This window comes from Engystomops pustulosus, chromosome 9 (genome assembly GCF_040894005.1).
Source record: "Engystomops pustulosus chromosome 9, aEngPut4.maternal, whole genome shotgun sequence".
Classification (NCBI taxonomy): domain Eukaryota; kingdom Metazoa; phylum Chordata; class Amphibia; order Anura; family Leptodactylidae; genus Engystomops; species Engystomops pustulosus.
Window position 1 is genome coordinate 27262690 of NC_092419.1, and position 26142 is coordinate 27288831.

Sequence of the window (26142 nt, forward strand, 5' to 3'; positions counted from 1 at the left end):
TTTTTTCTTTACTTTTACAGGTTAGCTTGAACAAGTGATCCACTGATCACTTGTTCAAGCTATTCTTCACCTAATACAGTGTAATACAGATGTATTACACTGTATTATGTGAAACACTGAGCATGCTGCGCATGCTCAGTGTGTCACAGCCGGGTCCTGCCAGGAGGCACGGACCCAGCACCCGGAAGAAGATCGCGCAGCCCCGGGGGGGGTCCGAATCCACTTAAATGCCCCTAGCGCGCCGCGGTCAGCGCGACTGCGGCGTGTTAGGGGTTAACACCCGCGATCGGAGAAATCTCCGATCGCGGGTGTTAGAGGAGGGTGTCGGCTATAATATAGTTTGACGTACTATTACTGCATATTGCGGGAACGCACCTCCCGCCATGCAGTAATAGTACGTCAAATGTCGGGAAGGGGTTAAGGATGAGTGGATCTGAAATGCAGAAATCTGACATTTCAGCAAAAATACTTGTGATCAGTGCGATTGTGGGTATTTACACTAAAATGCCACCGGCAAATTATTTAAAAGGTTACTGCCTGAATTCAGAGAGTCACACATTAAACTGTATTCAAGGTTCACCCATCCCTAGTGGGGATCCCAGCAGTCAGACCCTCAATGATCAGCTAGTTTACCCCTATAGTTGGGTATGGGATAACTTAAATAGTTGGTATATCCCCTTTAAAGTAGAAGCCAATCACATGGATAGGTTTCACTTGCTGATGGGGGTCTGACTTTTGAGTATTTCCCTGTTCCTAAGTCCCATTAATGTGTACGGGAACCTCCAATGCAAATGAAATCCAATAATTTTGGAGCAGCGGCTGCATTTTACATGGTTGTGGGACCCTAAAACGATCAGTAAGTGATAGTACTGTACTGCATGGTTGGAACACTCTAAAAATACACCAAACCAGGCTTATACCTCCTCAATAATGAGTGGAATGGGCAGTGGGACTCCCACCCTTGGCCATGTAGTATCAGCATGTATCCAATGCTGTTTTTGGAACTGGCAGGAGTAGGACCCCCACATCTTATCCTTTTACACAAGGTAAAGGATAAACCCAGTTTACTATACGCCCCCCTTCCTGTGATACAAATCGAATGTAAAGTCAAAAGCCATAAAAAAATCTGTATGAAAAAAATCCATTTATTCTCTGCACCAGTCATTCACTGATATTTACACACAGACATGAATTATTACCTATTAATACATGAACCATTTTGTCCCTAATACTTGAAAATATGTACTCGCGGTGCTGGCCTACACAAATGGCGATAGAAAGATGTAACCCTTGGCGTTCACCCTGATCCTGTACAGGTAGCTGTAATAAACGTGACAGATATATAGACCAAGTCTCGCCCAATGTGAAGAGTAAAGACGCTCCATCATGGACGTGTGATATATGGAGAATTTATAACAATCATAGAAAGGGGGGAAAAAAAAAACAAAAAACATGATGGCGCAGGAAGGGTGGCGACTCAATTTACAATACTCCAATGGCAAGAATTACGTCTTTTTGATTATAAATACTTATTTTTTTTCTCTTTGTTTTCTCTCTCGCTCCTCTTTGTAGAATATAGCACATACATTAATGTGGTATAAAAATGATATTTATATATATAAATATATATATATGTACAGTCATGTGTCTGTCACGTGCACCACGAGCCCCTCGCACGGCAGTACAGACACTCGCAGAGCAATTTCAGAACCAGATGAGAGCATAATCAGCTTTCTGTACAATGTATTAGGAACGTAGCTGCCTGTTCACCCAACACAACAGAGGAGGGTCTGTATATCAGAGTTTAACTCTTCAAGAGGAGCTGACGGCTCTCCCGTCGAACCATTGGATGGGAACAGAACAACAGGGTTGCCTCCGTCCGAAAATGGCGCCATGTCTGTCCACAGGTTGTATGAGATATTGCATCTCTGCGCTCTTGAATGCAATGGAGTTGCAATCCCACAGACAACCTGTGGATGCAATTATTCCTATGAAACCGGGTGTTCCTATTCCCTCCGTCATGACCCTACACGGAGCACTGATGTCGTCAGACATTACACAGCAAGGAGGATAGTAACACCCGTTTTCAATGTATTTATTGGTGTCCGGGATGAATAAGAGGAAACGACACAATTCTATGACTATATTCTCTAGGATTTTGGTGTCGGGAGAGCTGCCAGGTCTTCCTAGAGTTGCTTTGTTCTTTGCAATATCTACATACATATAGATGGATACTGGTAGAGGGAACTTTAAAATAATGTACAAAAACAGAAAGCATCCGTTACTACACAAGACACTGATTAATCATTAAAAACATTGTCAGGACTTTACACTGTTTTTCGGTTTATATACAGAAGGAATAACGTATGCAGCAGAGGGAGTATATAAAAAATGGTATATAGAAGAGGATGACCGGCCACTACTGGCAGAACGGAGACGCCGTGGGATCAAATCCTTTAAAAACATCTTTCAAGGACCCAGCGTCCTGCTCACTTTCCTGTGTCGGGCTGTTGCCTGCAAAGGGGCTTCCGGTGCCGGACTTGGCGGCCTGATTGACAAGGCCGTAGACAGGTGGCACTGGGAGGTTGTGGACAGCGGGCTGGCTGCTCTCCGAAGCGGTTTGGGTCTTAGGACGTGGCCGGTTATAACTATTATAACGGTCCGTGGCAGACTCAGAGTTGGGTTTGTCAGCGTCTGGCTGGTCTAGAGCAGATTTGCGCACAAAGAGCGGCTCCTTTGATTTACTGGCAGCTTTGTTCTCTGGTCCCTTGGAGGCCGTTTCACTAGGAGCAGCCTCAGTCGATGTCTTGCTCCCCGCCCTAGGGTCATACAAGCTAATGTTGCTTAGAACATTACTTTGACCACTAGGCTTGCTCACCCCACCGGCGGTCAGTAGACGAGGATCATAAGGAGCTATGGTTGGGGTGCTTTCAGTGGTGGGAATTGTTGGAAGCGATTGGCTGGGCTCAGCTGGTTTTGGGGGCTCTGTTGATTTTTGCAGTCGTGGGTCAGCAGGTGGTTTGCGGGTTCGGGGGTCGCATGGTTTCTCAGCTGGAGGTGGGGCAGAGGTCGGTGTAACAGAAGCAGCATTGACAGTTTTCAAGATCCTGGATAACAGCTCGAAATCTGGGAGGCTGGAATTGGGTGCTGGTGCGTCAGGGGCAGCTGCCCGCTGCCGTGGGTCGTTAGGAACTGAGGCGGCTGGACGGTTAAGTCGAGGATCAAGAACTGGCAAAGCCTGAAGTGCAGCTGGCACTGGGATGAAGTCCTGCTTTGGAATGGGCAGGGGGATTAGATCTTCAGGACTCCATAAAATAGTCCTGGAAAAACTTGGCTTCCCCAAACTTATGTCCTTTTTGATGTGGCTGAATTGCTGTAACTGGCAGCGAGGGTCTTTCAAAGTCAGCCCAGGGAGGGGATCTAAAGGAATATTAGCGGTTTTATCACGCAAAATCCTCTCCGTTTCTTCCTCTTCGGCACCTGCTTTTCCGACTGGCGAGTCCTGTTTGGATGGAGGTGCATGTCGAACCATCCTTGGATCAGGAGGCGCTCCATCAGCAGGGATGGAATCTGCGTTTCTTGAAAGCCGGGGATCGCGGGACAGACGTGGATCTGTGGGGCGGCTAGCTGCCTGACTCTTTTGCAAACGGGGATCAACAGGACCACCTGAACCGGCGTCTCTTGGTGGGACCTGCTGAGTTGTGCGGTTAGAGGACTGCTGCCGGAGAGTCTTCAAGATTGAAGTCACACTACTTCCACCTTCTTCTTCATCACTGGAGTACCAGTTTCCTGTATCTCCTACGGGGGGAAAACAAACACAATCAGCAAACGTAAAAAATCTGCATCAGATTGGTGAAGGACAAGCAAGTTGTCATAATGGAGGAGAGGTGCTTAATCTGGGGCCTAACTATAAAGCTATAGTGATTTTACCAAATTGTTATATGTGATCCCCCGTATGAAAACAAACACAACAATGCCTACTTGGTCCTACTCGCAGTTTTCCTTATAAAGTTATGGCATTTTCTGTTACGAAAGGATTTGACAAAATTCTCTCACCAGAGTTGAAGTGGGCGGAGACTAATGTCTGTCAGTCTGTGCCCTCAGGCTGAGGGCAGTAAGCTTGCCCTTTAGCATTAAATCCATTTAATAGTTTCCCACATGTAAATCCACTGAACACTGCACAGTGCACATACAGGATGTATATGGGGAAAGCCTGGCAGATTCCGTCACATGGAGGAGCAGGGAACATTTAATAAGTGGAAGAAATCATTAATACATGAAGTCTATAGCCGGTGCTGTGTGAGCACAAAGGGTTAATAGCTTATCTGCACAGAGCTGATACTGCTTATGACAAGGTGGGGAGGAGAGCAGCATGAGGTGCAGAGACAGAGAGTAAGTTCTGTAAAATGGACATCTGCATTCACTGTTCTGTACACATCCAGCTCTGCTACATTCACCGTCACATGACCTCTTCCTCTGTGAGCAGCAGCCCCCCCCCCCCCATGAAACTGTCTGAGAAACAGTGTAAACAAAGTACGGATTCACAGGGCTCATCAGCAGAGGGAGAGAAAGAAGCCATTGCAGTACTGAGGTAATCTGAGGGGGATAGCAAAGAAACTACTGCATATAGGTAACAAAGATAAAAAGCAAAGTTGTTTTACATCCCTAGAGCTATTGATTTGTGAAAAAAACAACCTTTACAGTTACTCTCAAATGCTTAGCGAACCACCAACAGAGTGTGGAGGAAGCGTCCTTGCCTTGCACCTGTGCACTCACTACAGCCAGTGACCATTCAATCTGAACGGTTGGCGAATAGCGCAAATCTACAATAGGCTGTGATAAATGACCCCCATTTTTCATATAGTGTACTGCCCTCCCTCTCCAGCAGGTACCCATATTTTCCTATGGATTGGAAAATATATAATATAATATATAACTTGCCGCTCAATTGATTACATTAAGTTGAAATTCAACAATTAAAAGCTGACAACCTTTTATTTCTTTTTTCCAGCTATACTAATTATCATCCTATATAGATAAAATGGATTTTGCACAGGGGCCCGTAAATGTCCTGAAGTGTCACAGCTAGGCAAGTGCATTAGCGCTCCATTCGAACAGGAGATGTGTGGGTCCCAGCAGATGGCCCCCAATCGCGTACACAGCATAAAGAGGACAAGGTCCTTTTATTAAAATTATGTGGAAATAAGATATAACCCAGAACATGAAATATCTCATCACCTTCTTCGTTGTCTTTTTCTTGCAGGGAGCTTCCAGCCGACCTTTTTGCTCGTTCTTCTTCTTCTTGCTGCTTCTGTTGGATACGCAGGAATAGGGCGCGCTGGGCAGAAGGCAGAAAGTCTGAGATATTTGCTTTGTTGAACGTGGATGGTGCATCAGGATTGTCTAAGCCCTGCTCAGGCGGCTGCTCATGGTACTGGCAGGGGTCTTCCTGTATCCCACCAAAGTCTTCATAGACACCTAATAACCAAATTAAAAAATACACGTATATTACGGAAAATATGAACAAAATCCTAAAATATACAATTTTGTCATCCTCAAGGCATATTAGAAAATGACAGCATTGCGTCTACATACTTTGGGGCTGGGTGATGTGGTAATTTTTGGTACCTTGTGTTCAGAGATCAGCATTTGATGTTGTGACTTATGTTTTACCTTATACTATACAATAACTACTAAATGCTACTATAAATAAAAGCAACACGTAAGGTTTACTTACCAGCCTCTCCCATCATATTAGGGTCCATTTCCATACTGGGGTCTTGATAATATTCACCATAGAAGTCTGGTGGAGGAGGACCCTCCCCAATCATTTCCGAGCCTTCCTCCGGCCCATAAGGAATCATAGTGGGATCTTCCTCCAAACCCATTTCATGATGCATAGGGCCTCCTGGACCCATTGGTCCAGGAAACCTTTGTCCAGGTGGTCCTGGTGGCCCGCCTGGAGGACCTGGTGGTCTAAGAATTAAAAAAAAAAAAAAAAAGATGCATCAGAACCTGAAACAATCTTATGTATATACAGTATGCCAAAATTTACTGCCTATTTACCAGGACTCACCTGACACCTAACTTGTGAGCCAAGTGGGCTGTAGGACGCACCACAATTTCAAACAGCGATGGTATTTTTCGTTGGCACATCTGTGGATCCATAGGACCAGATCCAGGGGGACTTCCAGGCATTTGTTCCATTGGTGGGCCTCCAGATCCTGGGCTTCCAAGCATTTGAACACCAGGTCCATCCTGCATTGGCGGCATGACTGGACCTCCAGGTCCAACTGCCATCGGTGGCATGGGGCCTCCTTGATAAGGATGCATGGGGCCTCCGGGATAAGGGCCTTCAGGTGATAAGGGTTCACCAGGCCCAATAAGCATTGGACCTCCTTGCATTGGATCTCCAGGGATTGGAATACCATGCATGGGATCACAGAGCATTGGACCTGTTGGTATATGACCACCAGGTATTGGACCATCAAGATCTTGATCTCCCAGCACAGGTTCTTCAGGCAGTGCTCCCGAAGCTCCAAGAGCACTGCTCCCCGATAACGGACTGCCAGGCATCTGAATATCTATACCTGGTCCACCATGAATTGGCCCACTTGTTAAAGGACCACTGGGGAGTGAGGTAGAGTTGGAATTGCCTGAAGTTGATATGGATGCATTAGGAGATAGAGATGTTGGGGACAACGGTTCACATGGCCCAGAAGATCCGGTTGGTACAGAAGGTGTAGGCAGGAGCCCGACTCCAGGCGGGGGTTTGGGAAGAGGGTTTATTCCCTGTTTCTTTAGCTCCTCCAAGTCCTTCTCATCCTCTGCGCCAGCCTCAGCATCTTCAGCCAACATCTGAGGAGATACAACATAGCACATCAAACCAAAGGTTCACTTTCTATTAGGCTACATTCACACAAAAGTATACCTGCCGGGCTAAGTACGTTCGCCATGATGGAGAGGAAGAGTGGTGACCCCTCCCCTCTGCATAGCAGCGCTGAAACACAGGGAAAGATAGGACATGTGTTATCTTTTCCCCGTGTACGAAGCGGTGCGTGCCACACACATGCGCTCAGTGGGCCCATTGCCGGCCAAAGAAGGACGCATGTACGGCCGCAAGCTTCGACCGTATATATGCCCCCCCTACGGTCGATTGAATATAGCCTTCACTTGTATTAATCCTGGTTACGTTTGATGTTGGTGACCCAGCCTTTAAAGACTAAACCATATTTTCTCATTACTTTTCCATCTTACCCTATCGAGCAATTCCTGGGTCTCGTCGGTCAGCTCGCTATGAGAGAACATGCACTCATCGCCATTGACACAGTTGCCTGTAGTGTGATACACCTTACAAGGGAAGTCATGTGAGAAAGGTTAAGGAGCACAAACGATAAGCAACTCCTAGACTTACTCATATCAAGAACAATCTAAGATGTTGAGGTCTCAAAGTAGTAAAACAAGAGGAAAAGAACCACACCTGGTCATGCAGGGTGCCTGATCAAGCCATTTATTAATGGATTAGAGGTGGATATTTTTAGGATTGTTGTGAGGTCGACCCACAACGACCCTTTTATGGTTTAACCAGACCCAGCAATGCAGATATGAGTGTGACTGCACCTGATACATCAGCACCTTGTGAATGGCAGAAGGGTTTCATAATTCCCCGGGAAATCATATCTATGTATTTTATCAACTTGTAAAGGATATTGTGCATGTAGGGACAGCTGTCTGCTCGGGCACAGTAGCCAGTCATATAAAACTTGCAAAGTCCACGGCGTCTTGGTACTTCTACATCATGGCTGAAATTACAGTGCTCCCCCTGCAGAAAGATAGAAAAATTGTAAACAGGATTTAAAACCTCGACTACGCGTTTTATTACACAGAAAACTTATTTTTAGCTAAAAATAATGCTCCTAACAACCAAACACAGCAGCAGAATGTAAAGGGAATGACATCCTAGCGGACAGGTAAATCTAAAATTTTACATGGTGTTTCAACAAAAGTTGTTTCTTATGGAGGTCATCTAAAAAAAACATTTTAACCTGAAGTTACCCCAACTTCAGGTTAAAAACCCTCATCCATAAAAAACAGACAAGAAAATGCGTAATCTGCTGTTATTGTAAAGACTACAAATACCCTTTAAAGTGGTTGTGCCAAATTTGCATGTTATCCTCTAACAAGGGATATGCATAAGGAAAATGGAGGATACCCCACTAATATTTCTTATGATCAATTAACAAGCTGATCAGTGCTGGAAACCCACTGAGTAATGGAACAGCAGTCTCATAGGTAAGAAATGGGAGTAATGGAAATACCCAACGCTGTGCTCTGCGATTTCTGACACTCCTATACTACTGAATGTAGCTGCAGGACCTTCGCTCCACCCTTTAGAGAGAACAGTCACCTACCAGATTGCTGGCTTGTGGATGACAACTTAGTTAAAGGGGTTGTCCACTTTCAGCAAATAACTCATATTGAAAAGTTATACAACTTCCCCAAAAACTTTCTGTATCAATTCCTCACGGTTTTCTTGATCTCTGTTTGCGGACCTGTTGTAGAGGTGTATATGTTTACTTCCAGTGGATGGAAATCTGTCCAATGTGCGCAGATGTCACACGGCTCATGAAAAACGGTGTGACAACACATGACCAGGGACAAATTTCTATCTAGTGGAAATAAACCTAGACACATTTATAGCAGGACAGCAAGCAGAGATCTAGAAATTGATAAAGAAAGTATATTGGAAAAATGTATAACTTTTTTTTTTTTTTTTTACACAAACCATCAATCATTTGCTGAAAGTGGACAACCCCTTTGATTAAAAACCCACAATTTTTAGCAAAGGAAAAGCTATATAAAAATCATGACTATGCTCACCCAGGTACACCTGCCGTCCACAAAGTATTTACAGATGACTCGCCCCTTCTTGTCTTGCCGATGGTACGATTTGTCATATTCGCTCCTGTACATTCCCCCATCCTAGTCAAGAAAGAAGATTGTGAGAAGACTGCTCTCTGTATGCTGCTTCAGATTAGCAACACATTACAGATGCCACTAAGTTACGGAACAATTACTTTTTATTTGACATATTAACATGTATTTTCAGGTAAACATTTTTAATGGGCGAAAAGAAAAAGAATTAGACCAAGTGACTTGTGCAAAGCAGGGGAAACAGGCCGTGTGAAGTGGTGCAGGCGCAAGTGTGGCCGAGAGCTCAGTGACGTCACTGGCTCTCCGGCACTTCTGAATAAGGCGCACGCACAATCGCGCGCATGGTGTGCCGTGCCGTGCCGTACTCTGGTGTGCCAAAACGGATTTTAATATAAAGTATAAATCAGCGTGGGTTTCTTGTATTAATGAAAATATGCTCACCGTGAGCTGCTGCCATGTATCTGTGGGTTAGAACTACCACTTCTAAGTGGTAGGTTTCCTTTAAGTATATAATTCCACATGTATTAATTCATGGTTGCCTTCAGTGTGAATATACAATTTTATAGTCATGAAAATACAGAAAACTCTTGGAATGAGAAGGTGTGTGCAAACTTTTGGTCTGTGCTGTACGATGGGATCACATAAGACAAATTACAGGCCTCTGGACAGTGTCAATACCTGAAAGAGGCAGAAGATAAAGGGGACCTGCAGATGGGATTGAAATCATCACAGATTTGTAGTGAAGGCTGGTTGTTACTGGTTGTACCAGAAGATGTTAGGATGTCACTCTTTAATTGCTCTCAAGAAGAAGAAAAAAAAAATCAGCTTACACCGTCTTCATCGTAGTAGTCGTCCTCATCGCCTTTCCCTCTACCTCTTCCTCTACCACGAATCATCTTAAATCCTCGTCCTCGTAGTCCTCGACCTCTGGGCCTGTAAAAGCCTAAGAGTAGAAAATGCCAATGTGGCCAAATTCATACATACTCTCTAGGATCACCTGTTAAATATGTGGAAAAAGACTTACCCCTACCTCTTCCTTCTTTAGACTTTCGATACTGGTTGAGCTCTTTTGAGTAGTCATCAAATTCCTCATCACCCATCATCTCCTCATCGTACTGGAAACAAATAGGTACAACCAACAAAATAACTAAAAAGTTGCAGCTGTGTTTACTCCTAAGGACTGACAAATGTGTTATGTCCGTGAATCCTGGACCACGAACACAGAGTCAGGGATGGGACTAATCACAACATGGCTACATATTGTGCAAGGAGCTGCCATAAAACTTTCGGAAAACAGTGCAATATTGTGATCATGATTCGAGTTCAGTGCGGTTATCACATACAACTAGAAAACAGAACTGTATTTGTGTTTGGTCCAAGATATCTAGCCACATTGTACAGGACTCTAGGACTCGGCACATTTGTGTGCATTAGCCCTAACTCTCTATGAAACTAAGAAATTTATAGGGAATATCATATCAGATTAATGGCATGCTGATAGATTTCTGATAATAGGATTTTAAAGGGAACCTACACACCCTGTTTCCCCTAAAATAAGACATCCCCCGAAAATAAGAGCCAATACAATTATGTTCAGGTTTAGGCCTCATTCACACACATGTATGGGAGACGTATATACGGCATATATACGTCCCCCACACACCGCAATGGGAGCACGCTGCCGTTTGGGAGTGATACGGTGGCGCACCGTACAGTTACGTGGAAAGATAGGACGCCACGTGCTGTGCATTTCTGTGCAGCGCTCACCCCTTCCTCCTTTCCCCGGCACGGACGTGTGCCTACTGTGCTACGGTATGGTGGGCACACGTGTGTTTGTGAATTTAGCCTTAGAAATAAGGCCTCTGAAAATAAGACCTAGTGGTAGGCATTGCAGCAGCTCCCCCCACGCCATACATTAGTATTAGTAGATCATTTAGATGCCGCAGAAGGTTGTGACATGGATACCAGGATAAGAAGGGTCATTAATGGAAAGTGCTTTTACTAAGCATGAGAGATTGGGGACAATGAGTTTGGAGAGCCATAATTGTTCAACGATAAATGTAAATTCTTGTTCATGGAAAAATAAGACATCCCCTGAAAATAAGACCTGGTGCATCTATAGGAGCAAAAATTAATATAAGACTGTCTGTTTCTGGGAAACAGGGTATTAAAGCGATTTTCCAGTAAAGTGGACCTGTCACCCCGAAAAAAACCCTCGAGCCTCAGCCCTATCCCAGTAATAGCAATGTTAAACAGCCTTATCGGTGCATACCAATAAGCTAGCAAACACTGCACTGCCATAGCCCTCAGAACGCCGGACCAAGCCTACAGCGGGGTCCAGCGTATTCATGAGGGGGCAGACCACACCATATGCCGGCGGTAATTGCCAGGTAGGGTTTATTCGGGGTGATAGGTCCTCTTTAAGAGATCTATCATCAGATTATATACAGCGCCTCTTGGCTCCGTCAGTAATTTATTTATTCATGCCCCTCGGGGAACTGGCTCAGGGCACTGTGTTAACAGAGCCCGTGACGTCGCTGGTTCTCCCCAAGCTATTCTCGAACTATACACGATCATAGCAGAATGTAGCTATGGGAGTACTATGGTCGTGCATAGCATGAGAATAATGGAGGGAGAGCCAGTGACGACGTATATACAGTATATGGTTACAGGTTACATACAGTATATGGTTACAGGTTCCTATAGAGTCCTATTAACTGACACCCGTCTTCTAGCTAAAAATTGCTTCCTTTACATTTGCATAAATCAACTATACCCTATATTCCCTGGCATCAGAGGGGGCATGTCCTGCTCGGCCAAACCCTACCATCTACTCCTTCCCATGTCCCACGGTCTTCTCAGCATGTCATGTCACCAGGGTGACATCAAGTCCATCATTTTAATATGAATTACTCAATTTGTGTGAATGATTAACATCAGGTGAGTTGCGTAAAAGTTTACAAACTGATTTTTGTAACATTGCAGCTATGGAAAGGAAACATTTAGGGGATAAGGGCAATGCTTTTTAAACATAATTTTTAATGAAGTCTTTATTGTGGATGGGTTACTTGTTTGTATATGTGTGTTAGTACATGTATGTTAGTATCTTACCTGTATGTATATGTATAATTATGATCATGAATGGAGGTGTTGTTGCTGTCGTTGTGACGAGATCAATTTCCCCTATGGGGACAATAAAGCATTCTATTCTATTCTATTCTATGTAGAGAGGTAAGGCAGATAACCCAGGACCAGTACAATACAGCATAGCTGACAAGTACTTAAGACTTCTGCACCAGAGGAACACTCTGCACCCTTACCCCAACACATACAACCAGGGTCAGGTGACCGAAAACAGAGCAGAAAGCGGACCCAGGAACAGTAAGGAGTTCTCATCTGCATCACCGTTAACTATCCTCCTGCACCAATAAACGCTTCTATGAGTTATGGAAGCGCTCTGTCAGCAGAGTGCATGTTGCCACAGGTTGTGATTCCTATTCTCGGCTTTGAGTTAAGATGAATGTAGCTGCACTTTATGTACATGCTCAGGAGAGAAGCTCTTCCGCTACAGATCAGAGGAATAGGGCACTGGCAGGGAATGCCTGCATTTATCTCAGCACTGCTACAGTGACCAGGAAACCAGGACTGTGGAGTTGGAATTTTGGCTTCCCACCCACACAGCCCTGGTGAGCACTCATAGTATTTCCAGGCGGAGTAAAGCAACTCAGCAACAGTGTCTATGGCAGGAGAAGTCAAAACTGAACAAAAGTGACAAATCTGCTCCACTCACTTCCATTTCTTCATCGTACATCTCCTCATCTTCGGGGTTTTCCTCCCCTGAGTAACCTCTTCCTCTGCCTCCTCTCCCCCTATAGCCTCCTCTTCCACGTAGCATCCCTCTCCCACGGCCTCGTATCATCTTTATCCTTCCTCTCATTCCTGGGAGAAAAGCAATTAATAAAGTCATTAGAAAACAGAACTAAAACACACACTTCAGAAATGCAACAACCTAAGAAAGAATTAAAAATTGCTATATTTCTCTGTGGAGATAAACAGGTAAAACCTTGGCCACTTCTATGTGAGTGCTCCAAGTTTCTGTCCCACAATATCTACAATGTCCTGTGGATTGTCAAAGGGCCAATGTGCAGTACAAAATCACAGTTCACATCCGTCAATGTCAGCCATGTATAAACACACATGAACCAACATGAAAAACTCGTCTAATTTTGAATTTGAAAAAAGTCAGATAAGGATGACAGATGTTACTGAATAGAGGGGAGATTTTGTCATGTGGACTTAAAGGGGTTTTCCCACGAAGGAAAGTTATACCCTATCCACGGGATAGGGATAAGAAAGTTTGGCCCTATCCTCAGTGCTGAGACCCCCGAAGATCGTACAATATAGGGGTCCGTCGGACCCCATGTCGCTCCTCAGACTAATGGAGCAAATGGCTAAGCATGACTGTTCTGTTCCATCGCGTTTATGGAGCTGATGGAGATCGGTGAGCACGGCGTTCGGCAATTTCCGTCAGCTCCCTAGACATTAATGGAGCAGAACTGTCATGCGCTGCTGTCTGCTCCATTAATCTGACGGAGTGATGTTTTCGCGATCTGCGGGGGTGTCAGCACTGAGACCCCCACTGATAAGGTAAAACCCCTTTAAGCCTTGAAGTTATGGCAGAGATTTTATCACCCAACAACAGAATAATGTGAAGTATTTTAGATTTAATGGGGATGGTTCCTGCAGTCAGAGTCCCCTGTGTAAATGAAGACATAAACCAAGTTCCTGAAAACTGCTCCATTCACTTGTATGGGTCTGATGCAGAGTTGTGTAAATGCACAAGTGCACGACCACTCCATTCAAACTGGAGACGCCTTTTCTTGAGAGTGCCGTATTATCAGCCTGTCAGTGATAATACATTTATCACTCTACCTCACTTTAGGGTGTTTTTATGGAGTGAGAACGGTCAGCTATCTATCCAGTAGTGAAGGTTAGTACAATGTGTGGACTGGTGCTCACCTCTGCCACGATGGCTGCCCTCTTTGGCCCTTCGATACTGGTTCAGCTCCTTAGCAAAATCATCTTCTTTGCCCATATCATCCCCTTCATCCTCTTCATACTCCCCATACTGGTCATTTTCATAGTCATCGTACATGCTGTAGTTCTTGCTGTCCATTCCATGGTAGCTCTTTTTTGAAGGTGGGGCATTATGTGAGGAGTACGGCTGATGGGGCTAAATAAATAGGGAATTTTTAGTTACCAATCAATCTCCTAGAATAATTCAGAAAAATACAACCCTAGGGATTCAATCTAAACTCCATAGAAAACAGTGGCCTTGGGAAACCCAACGTAAAGTTGCAGCAAAAGCGGATGACGGTAGCACTCACCGGCGGGTATGACGGGCTGTATTCCCTGTATTTGCGGTGACTTTTTTCACTTGGGCTGAAGTCTGAGTCTTCACTGTAGTCAGAATAGTCGTCACTCGATGATGCATGGCGCTAAAAAGGTAACAATATCAAAACATTACACTTGGGTCCCTCATGATAAAGGTAGTATAATAAACATGCAGTAAGACAAGGCATCTATCATTTACCAAGTTATATACAGTATATACCTTGTGCTTGGACTTTCTTTTCTTCTTTGCTCTCCGCTTCTCTTTCTCCTTTCTGCGTTTCCGCTTCATTTTGCGGTGTGACTTCTCATCCTCTGATTCACTGTGATGTTTCTCCTCCTTCGTTTTTGGGACCGGAGGCTCTGAGATCTCATTGCTAGGCTCCTCACCTCCATCGTCTTCAAGCTCACCCTCCTCAAGCTCACCATCCTCCCTATAAGAGGAGAAAACGTGAGAGTTCAGAAAGCTGTAAACCACAGGAAAGCTGTAACACCCCTCCCCCCCCCCCCCCGGTGCCGTAACAATCATGTACCACCCCAAACATTGTGGTAGTCTCTGGCTAGGACACATGTGCCAGGAATCACAGGAGCTGCATTGGCCGTTCTCCAAAGTCATAGGCTGGCTGATGTGGGTGCCGATCCACCGGCACTTCTACCTGGATTAAAGGTGCTGCAGATCAGGAGGCCACCTGAACCTCTGAGCCACAGCAAGATAAATACACTTGTGTTGTTGCTCGTGGACAAACAATATTCCATTCCCACAAATACGCAGTTTCCCACTGACCACCTCCACCAGCTTGGTCCGGTCCTTACTGTGCCCGTTCACAAATTCAACTAAAGAACATAGCTAGAGGGGGCTGCTTTTATATATACCGGCGGTCCACAGTGACTGGTGACTGAAAGCTGCAACAAACATTGTTTCTTTAAGGCCTCATGCACATGACTGTATTCTTTCTGCAGTTGGCACCAACATGACCTGGTCTCCTAAGCAACCCACCACAAAAACTGACTGCATGGGGTGGACCATGCTGTATGCGGTCCATTTTTAGAATTCTATAGGGAAACCGTGTTAGGGAAGCAATAAAAACATTTGGGTGGCCATCCATGCAAACACAAGTGTGTGGGTGCTTTGGCTGTAACCCGGGAAAGCACAAGGCTGAGTGCAGGAGAGAGGTGGGTTAAGCGCTCCCTCACCCCTCCTCTATCCACAGTAATCTGAATGGCCACCCGGCACAGTCATAGTGCGGTGGGACACCATGTGCTCAAAGCTAATTTTTACGGCCAGATCAAGGACCCCCCATTACGGTAGTGAGTCTGAGGCCTTACTTCGTTCTTCTCATTGTCTCGGCTTATCAGAGAGGAAGATAGGTGTGATCATAGAAACCCTGCCCAGGGTGCTTAGGATCATTGACATAGATGATGGCCACCTAACCCCTTAAAGGAAACCTACCACTTGTAGTGGCAGGTTTCTGATGGAAATACCGAGCACCAACTCAGGGTGAGCTGGTGCCGGAGCTTATTTTTGTTAGTGTTTTAAACCGCGGTATCACGGTTTAAAACACTTTTTAAACTTTATAGCCGGCGCAGGGAGGTACACGCTCGGCGCTTATCATGCGCGCGGCTCTCCTTCACTTCATATGTAGCCGCGCGCACGGTCGCGCGCATGGTAAGCGCCGAAGCAGCTTCGGCTATAAAGTTTAAAAAGTGTTTTAAACCGCGATACCGCGGTTTAAAACACTAACAAAAATAAGCTCCGGCACCAGCTCACCCTGAGCTGGTGCCCGGTATTTCCATCTGAAACCTGCCACTTCAAGTGGTAGGTTTCCTTTAAATACAAAATCTCAAAAGTGACTGTGGGGTCTTCAAAGTAAAAGCACTGTTGTCTGATACGTACAGTAAAACATAATTTAAACCAAAATTAAAAGGGAGTTTAGCAGCTCACAAATTTTTTAAAAATAAAATTATGCAGGGCACTATATGGTGATATGTAATCTATCATATCACCAGGGGGCGATGTCATGTCTGCTGCTGAACCCAGGTTTTGTGTGCTATGCTTCTCAGGATTACCCCTTTAAACAATGATTGACTTAATTTGCATTAAAGTGGTGTAGAAAGTAGAAAAACGGGTGCACTAGAAGGCCGGAGCCCGCCCCTGGCGCACCGGGGAGCGGTGCCCTGCTATGCCTTAAAAAAAAAAAAAAAAAACTGATTGGATTATTACAAACATGGTGATACCCAAGCGATGCATTATAACATTTTAATATAAATATATACCCGCACAGGCCTAAGAATAATACTGCTACAACATCTCATGTCCCTATAGTTGCATTTGATCCCTAAACCATCTGAATTTAGTTTTGCTTTAAAAAAAAATACTAACAACCTAATTAAGTATTTGCCCAGCCAAAATATTTCACACCTAGTACCCCCCACCTCAGGTTTCATGCATAAATGGGAGCACTGCTGCTGCTCCTTTACCTCGCCATGACAGAAATCTGCTGAGAAATCCTATTCAATTACCGGAAAATTAGGCAAATTGTTGTGCCCCGTGTGTAGACATTAGGCACTTTGTTAATTAGTGGTATTACAGTATAAGTAATCCTATAGAAAGGTAGGACCATGCGGGCTGGAAGCATCGCTGCGCTTTTTCCACTAGACAAGATTACAGGCACAGAGGGGACTCGCCTGCGGTGCGCAGCGTCGTGTAATCCTGTACTGTACATGTCTGGAATACTAAGAAACCAGCACCGGGGCCACTACTGTACACCAAATACACAGCAACACAGGGACCACGTGGCCGCTCATTTCACAGCACACAATTCTTTGTTGGAAAAAAAGTTGGGAATAATTTGGGAATTGGGAAAAAAAGATCACAAAGCAACAAATACACCATGACAAGACTACAACTCTCCTGATCCGCTGGCGCATCCAGATCACAAGACTACAACTCTCCTGATCCGCTGGCGCATCCACATCACAAGACTACAACTCTCCTGATCCGCTGGCGCATCCAGATCACAAGACTACAACTCTCCTGATCCGCTGGCGCATCCACATCACAAGACTACAACTCTCCTGATCCGCTGGCGCATACAGATCACAAGACTACAACTCTCCTGATCCCCTGGCGGATACAGACCACAAGACTACAACTCTCCTGATCCGCTGGCGCATCCAGATCACAAGACTACAACTCTCCTGATCCGCTGGCGCATCCAGATCACAAGACTACAACTCTCCTGATCCGCTGGCGCATCCAGATCACAAGACTACAACTCTCCTGATCCGCTGGCGCATCCAGATCACAAGACTACAACTCTCCTGATCCGCTGGCGCATCCAGATCACAAGACTACAACTCTCCTGATCCGCTGGCGCATCCAGATCACAAGACTACAACTCTCCTGATCCGCTGGCGCATCCAGATCACAAGACTACAACTCTCCTGATCCGCTGGCGCATCCAGATCACAAGACTACAACTCTCCTGATCCGCTGGCGCATCCAGATCACAAGACTACAACTCTCCTGATCCGCTGGCGCATCCAGATCACAAGACTACAACTCTCCTGATCCGCTGGCGCATCCACATCACAAGACTACAACTCTCCTGATCCGCTGGCGCATCCACATCACAAGACTACAACTCTCCTGATCCGCTGGCGCATACAGAACACAAAAGACTACAACTCTCCTGATCCGCTGGCGCATCCAGATCACAAGACTACAACTCTCCTGATCCGCTGGCGCATCCAGATCACAAGACTACAACTCTCCTGATCCCCTGGCGCATACAGAACACAAAAGACTACAACTCTCCTGATCCTCTGGCGGATACAGATCACAAGACTACAACTCTCCTGATCCTCTGGCGGATACAGATCACAAGACTACAACTCTCCTGATCCACCGGCAGATACAGATCACAAGACTACAACTCTCCTGATCCGCTGGCAGATACAGATCACAAGACTACAACTCTCCTGATCCGCTGTCGGATACAGATCACAAGACTATAACTCTCCTGATCCGCTGGCGGATACAGATCACAAGACTACAACTCTCCTGATCCGCTGGCGGATACAGATCACAAGACTACAACTCTCCTGATCCTCTGGCGCATACAGATCACAAGACTACAACTCTCCTGATCCTCTGGCGGATACAGATCACAAGACTACAACTCTCCTGATCCGCTGGCGGACACAGAACACAAAAGACTACAACTCTCCTGATCCACTGGCGGATACAGATCACAAGACTACAACTCTCCTGATCCTCTGGCGGATACAGATCCAATGGCGGACACAGATCACAAGACTACAACTCTCAGGATCCCCTCGCGGGTACAGGTCACAAGACTACAACTCTCAGGATCCCCTTGCGGGTACAGTTTAGAAGACTCAACTAGTTAAATTTCAACAAAAACTTTTCTAGAGCTTATAATCCTAGGAAGCAAAATGACAAATTTTTTCCTATAAAGCTGTTGGTTGGCGCCTGTGCTGATCATCGTGCCAGATACCGCGTCTGCCCGCATTCATCAACTTGATTACATCTCCAAAGGGGGAGTGTTTTCGGCGCTTAAAGCGCCCCTTCAGCACAGAAATGGTTAAAGCAGGGAGCCTTGTGACAACTTGCACTATAAACCTCTCTTACATGTAACTACTAACATGAAAGACAGTCTAAGGTACAGGTCATGTGCATTATCTGACATAAATTTCTGGGAGCACCCCTTTCCCAATGACTCCTAGTAAAATCTAGGAGGGCTATTTGAAGCCACGAGCCACAGGCTGGATCTAGGCTTTCTATATATAGAAGTGCTTCTTTATTTTCCAGGCTGGCAGATGATGCATGCAGACAGACATGGCGCTGCCTATGTGCTGAGGGCTGAGGAAGACGTCAACACTTCTTGCTGCTGACAAAAGACATTGCAGTTTTTGGGGGGGGAAAGAGACTTATACTCACATCGTCAGTATCACAGTAATAACACATAGGGGTTTAGCAACTTCTTGGCTTTCCTGATATCAGGGGAAGGATTGGTGGGGGGGGGAGGGGGAGGCTGAAGTTACACCAGATTCAGATAGGCAGGGGTTAAAATAAAAAAACCATGAAGGAAAAGTGGGGTGATCAGTGCGGGAGCTACAGGATTGGCAATGACGGGACTTAGGTATTTGGGGGCTTCTTGTTGCCTCTTATATAGATATAGAAAAAAAATACGTCTGCCGCTCGGAAGGAGGGATTTACAGGAGAAAGGAGAAGCTGGTTCAAAGGGCGGCTGGCGGGGGCGAGGCTTCACATCTGCAAACACCAAAATGGAGGGAGGGCGAGGCTATGCTAAACTGAGTCCACGCTACAGGGCAGCAAGCCATCGCCTTGTACAGACAGAGACCTGGGAGGTGTCCGAAAGCCCTTCCCCCCATCAGCTGCCATTTTACAAACACACAAGTCAGCGAGAACCCGGATAAACCCCATAACCGTGACAGAATAAAACTGGAATGAGAACAACTCTGAAATACAACAAAAATCCATGTGTTCTAACCCAAACCTTGCAGTCACAGAGATCCCAACACTTGCAGGAAGTAAATATGTAACAAAACTCCAACAAACAAAACTTATTCTTCAATATTTACTGCCTGATCTTTATAATACATAAACACAAACAGAGTGCAAAATATCACTACATAGAGAGGTCTCAGACACTGATCTATCCATCCTGTATACAGCTCCTATGCTCTCCATAGAGCCTTGTCCTTTATACAATCCCTATGCTGCGAAGCTCCAACACAGAGGGGCTCTGGTAACAACCCCAGAGCCCTTCTGACTCATTAGCAGAATTATAAAAGATGTTAGACACAAGGAGGCCATGCATAACAAGTATTACAAGATTACCACAGCCACCGTGCCGGGATCTAACAGTAAGTGTCCCTGGTTTATTGCTTCATTAGGACAGTAAATTTCTTTCAACTTAAACTAATCCTTTCTTTAGGCCTTCTTACTGGTCGTACCATCCCGGGATCTAAGGTCGGCCATACACACAAAATACCTCTTGGCCAGCTCAAGGGGCGAGTCTCTGGAGCCCCAATAGACTGAAGATGGTCAGACTTTGTTGACGTACATGTAATGTGTATGTCTAGTGTAAAAAGTTTGGAGAAGTTAAGCTATTCCTCCATTTTAGGACACATCCGTCCCACCTTATGGGATACAGTGAAAGTGTCAGGTACAGGATGCAGCAGCCTGGCATGACAAAGCACTCCGTAGAAGGATTTCATGTAACCCATGGCCCGGGCATTAACCCTTTCAGTCACTTTAAACAAGTCAGTGCTAAATCGATTCCAATACAAAGAAGATTTGATGTTCCTTGCAGACGCTGGTTACTGGGGGGTTGGATAGATAAGTGACACAAAAATGATCAGACAGATAACTTGACCTCACGGATCGCATCCCAAAAGAAGACAGAAGATCCTTCATTTTTCCATTGACTTCTATGAAAGTTCAATCTTAGATCTGCGATCCAGGGGTTACCCCCAGTTGTGTGCCCACTATTGCCAGCACTCAGCGATGCCCCCGTAATCCACCTTCCTGCTCTCTATACAAACAATCCCGTCTTCCCTTGTGAGGCCTCGCTGCCATCAATCTGACATTACAGCGGCCTCAGGATTGCACTGCTGTTACATCACATTCACACTCCACGCTCCACGCTCCCAGGGGAAAGGGGGGATAACACAAACCTTGCACACTGACACAATGATGCCGGGGATCCCCAAATCCAAGTTCTTGGGGCCAAGTCTAGGCTCTCAACAAACAACTGGATCAGTTCACATCCAGGTTCACATGACGTGGCCTCCTATCACCTCTACTCAATATTTTTTCCCATACAGGAGTAAGCCTCTATGCTACTAATCCATACGCATGTACAGGGCATGGCACCTGGCGATATCACATTGGTGGTTGGTTGATAAATAACAATCAGGATATTGTGCTCCTAGAAATTGCCTGGATAGCCTAGGCCTGTCCCCCCATCTGCAGGAGCAGCACTATCACCCATATAGGGGGCTCGGCATGCCACGTGGACGGGTGTAAACTATCCCTGAGTCAGCTGCAGCACACACAGGACTCTGTCACTCTGAAAACAAGGGATCAGCCAGGTCCACAAGTGCATGTGTGACCCTATGGTTGTAAGGGAGATATAAAAAGCCCTATATTACTCCCGTATATAGCAGAGGCAAGGGTTTTTTTTTTCAGTTTCCCCATCAGTATAGGTCATCAGAATGTGATCGGTGAAGGACCAAATCCTGGACCCTGCTGCAGATCAGCTTAGACAGCACCAGAAGACTCCGACAACACTATAGTGGTCATGCAGGGGCACTGCAGGTTATACTAATAACCTACCCTGAGGACAGATCATCAGAATGGAAACAGAGTGGGGCATATTAAAGTAGCACTGATCCCTTATGATTTGGATTTAGTCAACGGACACCAAGACAAACCATATTAAGGAAGACGCCTTCAATACCCGGGCATTTCTTATACTGCTATGGGACACAAATGTAAAGGCAGTGAGAGAAGTAGCAACCACCACAGAGAACCTGTTTACAATAATGTCTGCCTTCTTCCAAAAACAGCGCCACCCCTTCCCCCAGGTTGCGTGTGGTATCGCAGCCCCTTCAATATAGATAAACAGAAATATCATAAGTGCCCCTCAGATAGACGTGTGGCGCCTTTCCTGGAAGAAAGCAGCTACATTTTTTTCTACGGGTGAGTCTTAGTAGCTGTAAAGTGACACAGAGATCACAATCAATCACCCCCTCAACTCGGGAGGGGTGATCGTGCCCCCAAGACTCACCCGTAGGTCACTTATCCAATCAAATTATTCACATTTACAGCATTGCAACGAGTACAACATAGGTCACAACAAAAGCCCCCAAATTATCACACCCATAAATGACAATTAGATATAACTTGGTAATGGTATGGTGGGGTGGGCTAAAAAAAAAAATAAGGGAGGGGTCTCCTCTTACTGCCCCCCCTAAATTTAAAACGATGACATCATCAGCTTGTATTGTGACATAATAATAAGAGAAGTAGAGGGAGCAGGGAGAGGAGACACATGACATGACATTGTAATGGCACAGATTACCTGCTGAGCCCCCCTCAGCCCATCCCCAGCCCCCCACTTCCAGACCTGTGGACACAAGGGTTACTCTAGACACACAGACTGTCAGGTTACTCGACCTTTCGGCGGGGAGGAAGAGGAGGTTGTGTTCACTTTCATGGTTTGATGTTGGGGAGGAGGATTCATGGACACTGGTGCCCTCCACGGCCATTATACACCATTAAGTGTCTGTACACGACTTTATCACTTGGCTACATCACATGAATCCACGTGTGGTTTGCACTGTAACACGGCGGCCAGAGGAGGGTGGGGGCGCTACTGAGGCCCCTCTATAGACATAGACCTCGGCTGAGGTGATGCTGATATGAGGGCGGGAGGGACACGTTGCGGGGGGCACAGGTGGGCTTTAGGGGTGCTAGTCCCTGGGAGAAGGTGATTCCGTGTATCGTGGCGCAGTGAGAAGAATACAGACTCAAGATGGCGGCCGCGCAGGACTTGGGAGGAGGCGGCTCCGCAACGTGACATCACAAAAAGCGAACCGAGGACAAAGCTGACGAAAGCTTCGGTTATTTCCGGAATCAGTGGGGCGCGGTTTGGAAACGGAGCGCAGGGATTGGTCGAGTCTTGTGGCGGGTCGACGTGGAACCAATCGCCACGCTCCAAAAGGGAGGAGGAGTGGGGCGGGGGAGGGCGAGGGCGCGGCTGATTAGTGGCGGGAGGCGGGCGTCATGACGCAAAGGATTAGGGGGATTGTAGTTTTTTTTTTTCTTGTTGAGTAGGGAAGGTCATGTGTGACAGACAGCTGCTATAGACCTGTTGGGTCAAAATGGTGGTTGTGGTCACGAGCTGGGCTTGTGTTTCCAAGATACTAAACATACCCCTTCAATAAAAGCTAAAAAAATTTTACAGTACAGAGGGTGCTATGTGTATATGAGCCCTGGGAAGAGGTTAGGGAGGGCACACGGTCCCTGAGGGGTTAGTGGTGACGCCTCATGTGACAGATCTGTAATCTGACTCCTTACGGCCGCACCTGTTTTGGGTCTTAATGACCAAGCAATTTTTTTCATCAATGCTTTGTACACACAGAACTGTTTTTTTTTAATTATTTTCTGTCACTATCACTATAATGGGTCTTATTTTTTGCAGTCTTTTAGTTTTTTTGATAATATTTAGTTTTTAACCTTTTTATAGTTCATCTTTGTTAGGCTACATTCACACACATGTATGGGGGACGTATATACGGCCGATATACGTCCCCCATACACTTCTATGTGCTCACGGCCCTGTACGGGAGCGGTACGGTGCAGCATGTCCTATCTTTTCCCGTGATACGGCGCCGTGCGCTGTATCTTCCTATGGAGAGGGGTGGGGGTGAGCAGCGCTCATCCCCTGCTCCTCTCCGCAGCGCCGATGTATGCCCGCCGTACTACGGTACAGCGGGCATACATCGTGTGAATGTAGCCTAAGGGCGCGTTCACACGTTGCGTTTTGACCTGCGTTTTCATTGCGTTTGAAACGCATATACAACAGCTGAGGAGAGGTCATTTGCCTAATTATATCACTGTTAACATTTCCGTTTACAAAACGCATCGTAAACGCGGTGTTAACCCATGCGTTAACATTGCGTTTACAAACGTAAACGGTAATGTAATTAGGCAAATCACCTCTCATCAGTTGTTGTATATGCGTTTCAAACGCAATGAAAACGCGACCAAATGCAACGTGTGAACGCGCCCTAAGGGTGAAGACACACATGGCGTTTTTGGCCCGTTTTTACTAAGTGCATTTTCAGATCGAAAAAAAACGCATGCGTTTTTGTCCGTTTTTGCGCAAATTCAGAAAACCGGACAAAAACGCATGCTTTTTCAAAAAAGCATGCGTTTTTTACGATCTGAAAACGCACTTAGTAAAAACGGCCCAAAAACGTCATGTGTGTCTTCACCGTTAGGGCGCGTTCACACGTTGCGTTTGGTCGCGTTTTCATTGCGCTTGAAACGCATATACAACAGCTGATGAGAGGTGATTTGCCTAATTACATAACTGTTTACCTTTGTAAATGCAATGTTAACGCATGTGTTAACAAAACGCATGCGTAAACAAGCTACTAACACATGTGTTAACATTGCGTTTGCAATGCGTTTTGTAAACGGAAATGTTAACAGTGATGTAATTAGGCAAATCACCCCTCCTCAGCTGTTGTATATGCGTTTAAAACGCAATGAAAACGCAGGTCAAAACGCTACGTGTGAACGCGCCCTTAACTGTGTACGGCTCGTTGGCTGAGCTATCTTCATACAGAGATGGTCAGGGCCGGAGGCAGCACTTGGTAAACCAGGGCAAGTGCCAGGGCCCAGAGCTGCTGGTGGGGACCCACATAAGGGTGATGCCAAACATTGCGTTTTTGTACCGTTTTAAAGCATGCGTTTTCAGTCCATTTACATTACTGTTTATATTTGTTAACACATGCTGTAGCAAAACATATGTGGTAACATGTGTTAACATCACGTTTAAAATGTGTTTTGTAAATGAAAATGTTAACAGTAATGTAATTAGGCAAATCACCTCTTCTCAGATGTTGTAATGCGTTTCAAAATGCAATAGAAGAGCAGCCAAAACGCACTGCGTTACTGTGCCCTGAGGGCGCGTTCACACGTTGCGTTTTGACCTGCGTTTTCATTGCGTTTGAAATGCATATACAACAGCTGAGATGAGGTGATTTGCCTAATTACATAACTGTTAACATTTCTGTTTACAAAAAGCATCATAAACGCGATGTTAACACATTGCATTAACAAATGTAAACGGTAATGTAATTAGGCAAATTACCTCTCATCAGCTGTTGTAATGCGTTTCAAACTTAATGAAAACGCAACCAAAACGCAACATGTGAATGCTTTCACACATTGCGTTTTTTCCTGCGTTTGTTCTTTGTCCTGCCGCCGGTGTTTTGCGTTAATTTAATACACAACGGCAGCTTGTTCCCAATCACAGGCGTTTCCATAGGAACGCCGATGCGATCGGGCTGTGGCCCACCCCGGTAGGCGCGGCTTTGTTTGCACTTGCGTTTTCAAACGCAGACAAAGCGGTGCGTGTGGCACCGGCCTAAATAATAGCTAGGCTCGTAAATTACCCCATTATGGAAACTACACCCCTCAACGTTTGAAAACCCACTTTTAAGAAGTTTGTTAACCCTTTGGGCACGTTCACACGTTGCGTTTTGGTCGCGTTTTCATTGCGTTTGAAAAGCTTATACAACAGCTGATGAGAGGTGATTTGCCTAATTACATTACCGTTTAAGTTTGTAAACGCAATGTTAACGCATGCGTTAACAACACACATGCGTTAACGCATTGTTAACGCATGCGTTAATATCGCGTTTACTATGCGTTTTGAAAACCGAAATGTTAACAGTGATATAATTAGGCAAATCACCTCTCCTCAGCTGATGTATATGCGTTTCAAACGCAATGAAAACGCAGGTCAAAACGCAACGTGTGAACGCGCCCTTAGGTGTTTTATAGGTGTTAAAACTAAATGGAGGTGCAGTCTGCAAATTGTAATATTTTTTCACAATACACCCATTTTGGGTGGAAATTTAAACATTTACAATGGATTAAATGAAAAAAGGCTCCACAAAGTTTTATCTCCCGAGTACACGGATACCCCATATGTGCTGGTAACCTGCTGTATGGGCGCACGGCCGGGC

General features: G+C 45.5%; 1 protein-coding gene across 3 annotated transcripts; it reads right to left on the reverse strand.

Annotated features, from left to right (window-relative positions):
* Positions 1-1140: 1140 nt before the first annotated feature.
* On the reverse strand, positions 1141-23035 carry ZC3H4 (zinc finger CCCH-type containing 4). Of its 3 annotated transcripts, none has more exons than XM_072125521.1 (14): positions 22556-23035; positions 14549-14759; positions 14322-14432; positions 13954-14167; positions 12725-12873; positions 9965-10049; positions 9765-9877; positions 8881-8982; positions 7709-7822; positions 7258-7365; positions 6077-6858; positions 5738-5976; positions 5239-5478; positions 1141-3798 (listed from the first exon to the last, which is right to left on the reverse strand). In XM_072125521.1, the coding sequence occupies exons 1-14, from the start codon at positions 22645-22647 to the stop codon at positions 2420-2422; spliced, it is 3939 nt and encodes a 1312-aa protein (XP_071981622.1). In that variant the 5' UTR covers positions 22648-23035; the 3' UTR covers positions 1141-2419. The 3 variants fall into 3 exon arrangements, with proteins under 3 accessions (XP_071981622.1, XP_071981621.1, XP_071981623.1); XM_072125520.1 differs by having other exon boundaries at positions 9959-10049; positions 22556-23034; XM_072125522.1 differs by lacking the exon at positions 22556-23035 and adding an exon at positions 19289-19595 and having other exon boundaries at positions 9959-10049.
* Positions 23036-26142: the final 3107 nt, after the last annotated feature.

What these genes read in the sequence shown, in the direction of transcription:
- ZC3H4 (XM_072125520.1), bottom strand. Translation starts at nt 22,647, where the DNA reads ATGGCCGTGGAGGGCACCAGTGTCCATGAATCCTCCTCCCCAACATCA. An exon ending in GGGCAGCCATCGTGGCAGAG is followed by an intron (nt 12,874 to 13,953) that starts GTGAGCACCAGT and finishes CTTTTCTCCCAG; the next exon opens with GAATGAGAGGAAGGATAAAG. An exon ending in CCCAGGAATTGCTCGATAGG is followed by an intron (nt 6,859 to 7,257) that starts GTAAGATGGAAA and finishes GTATCTCCTCAG; the next exon opens with ATGTTGGCTGAAGATGCTGA.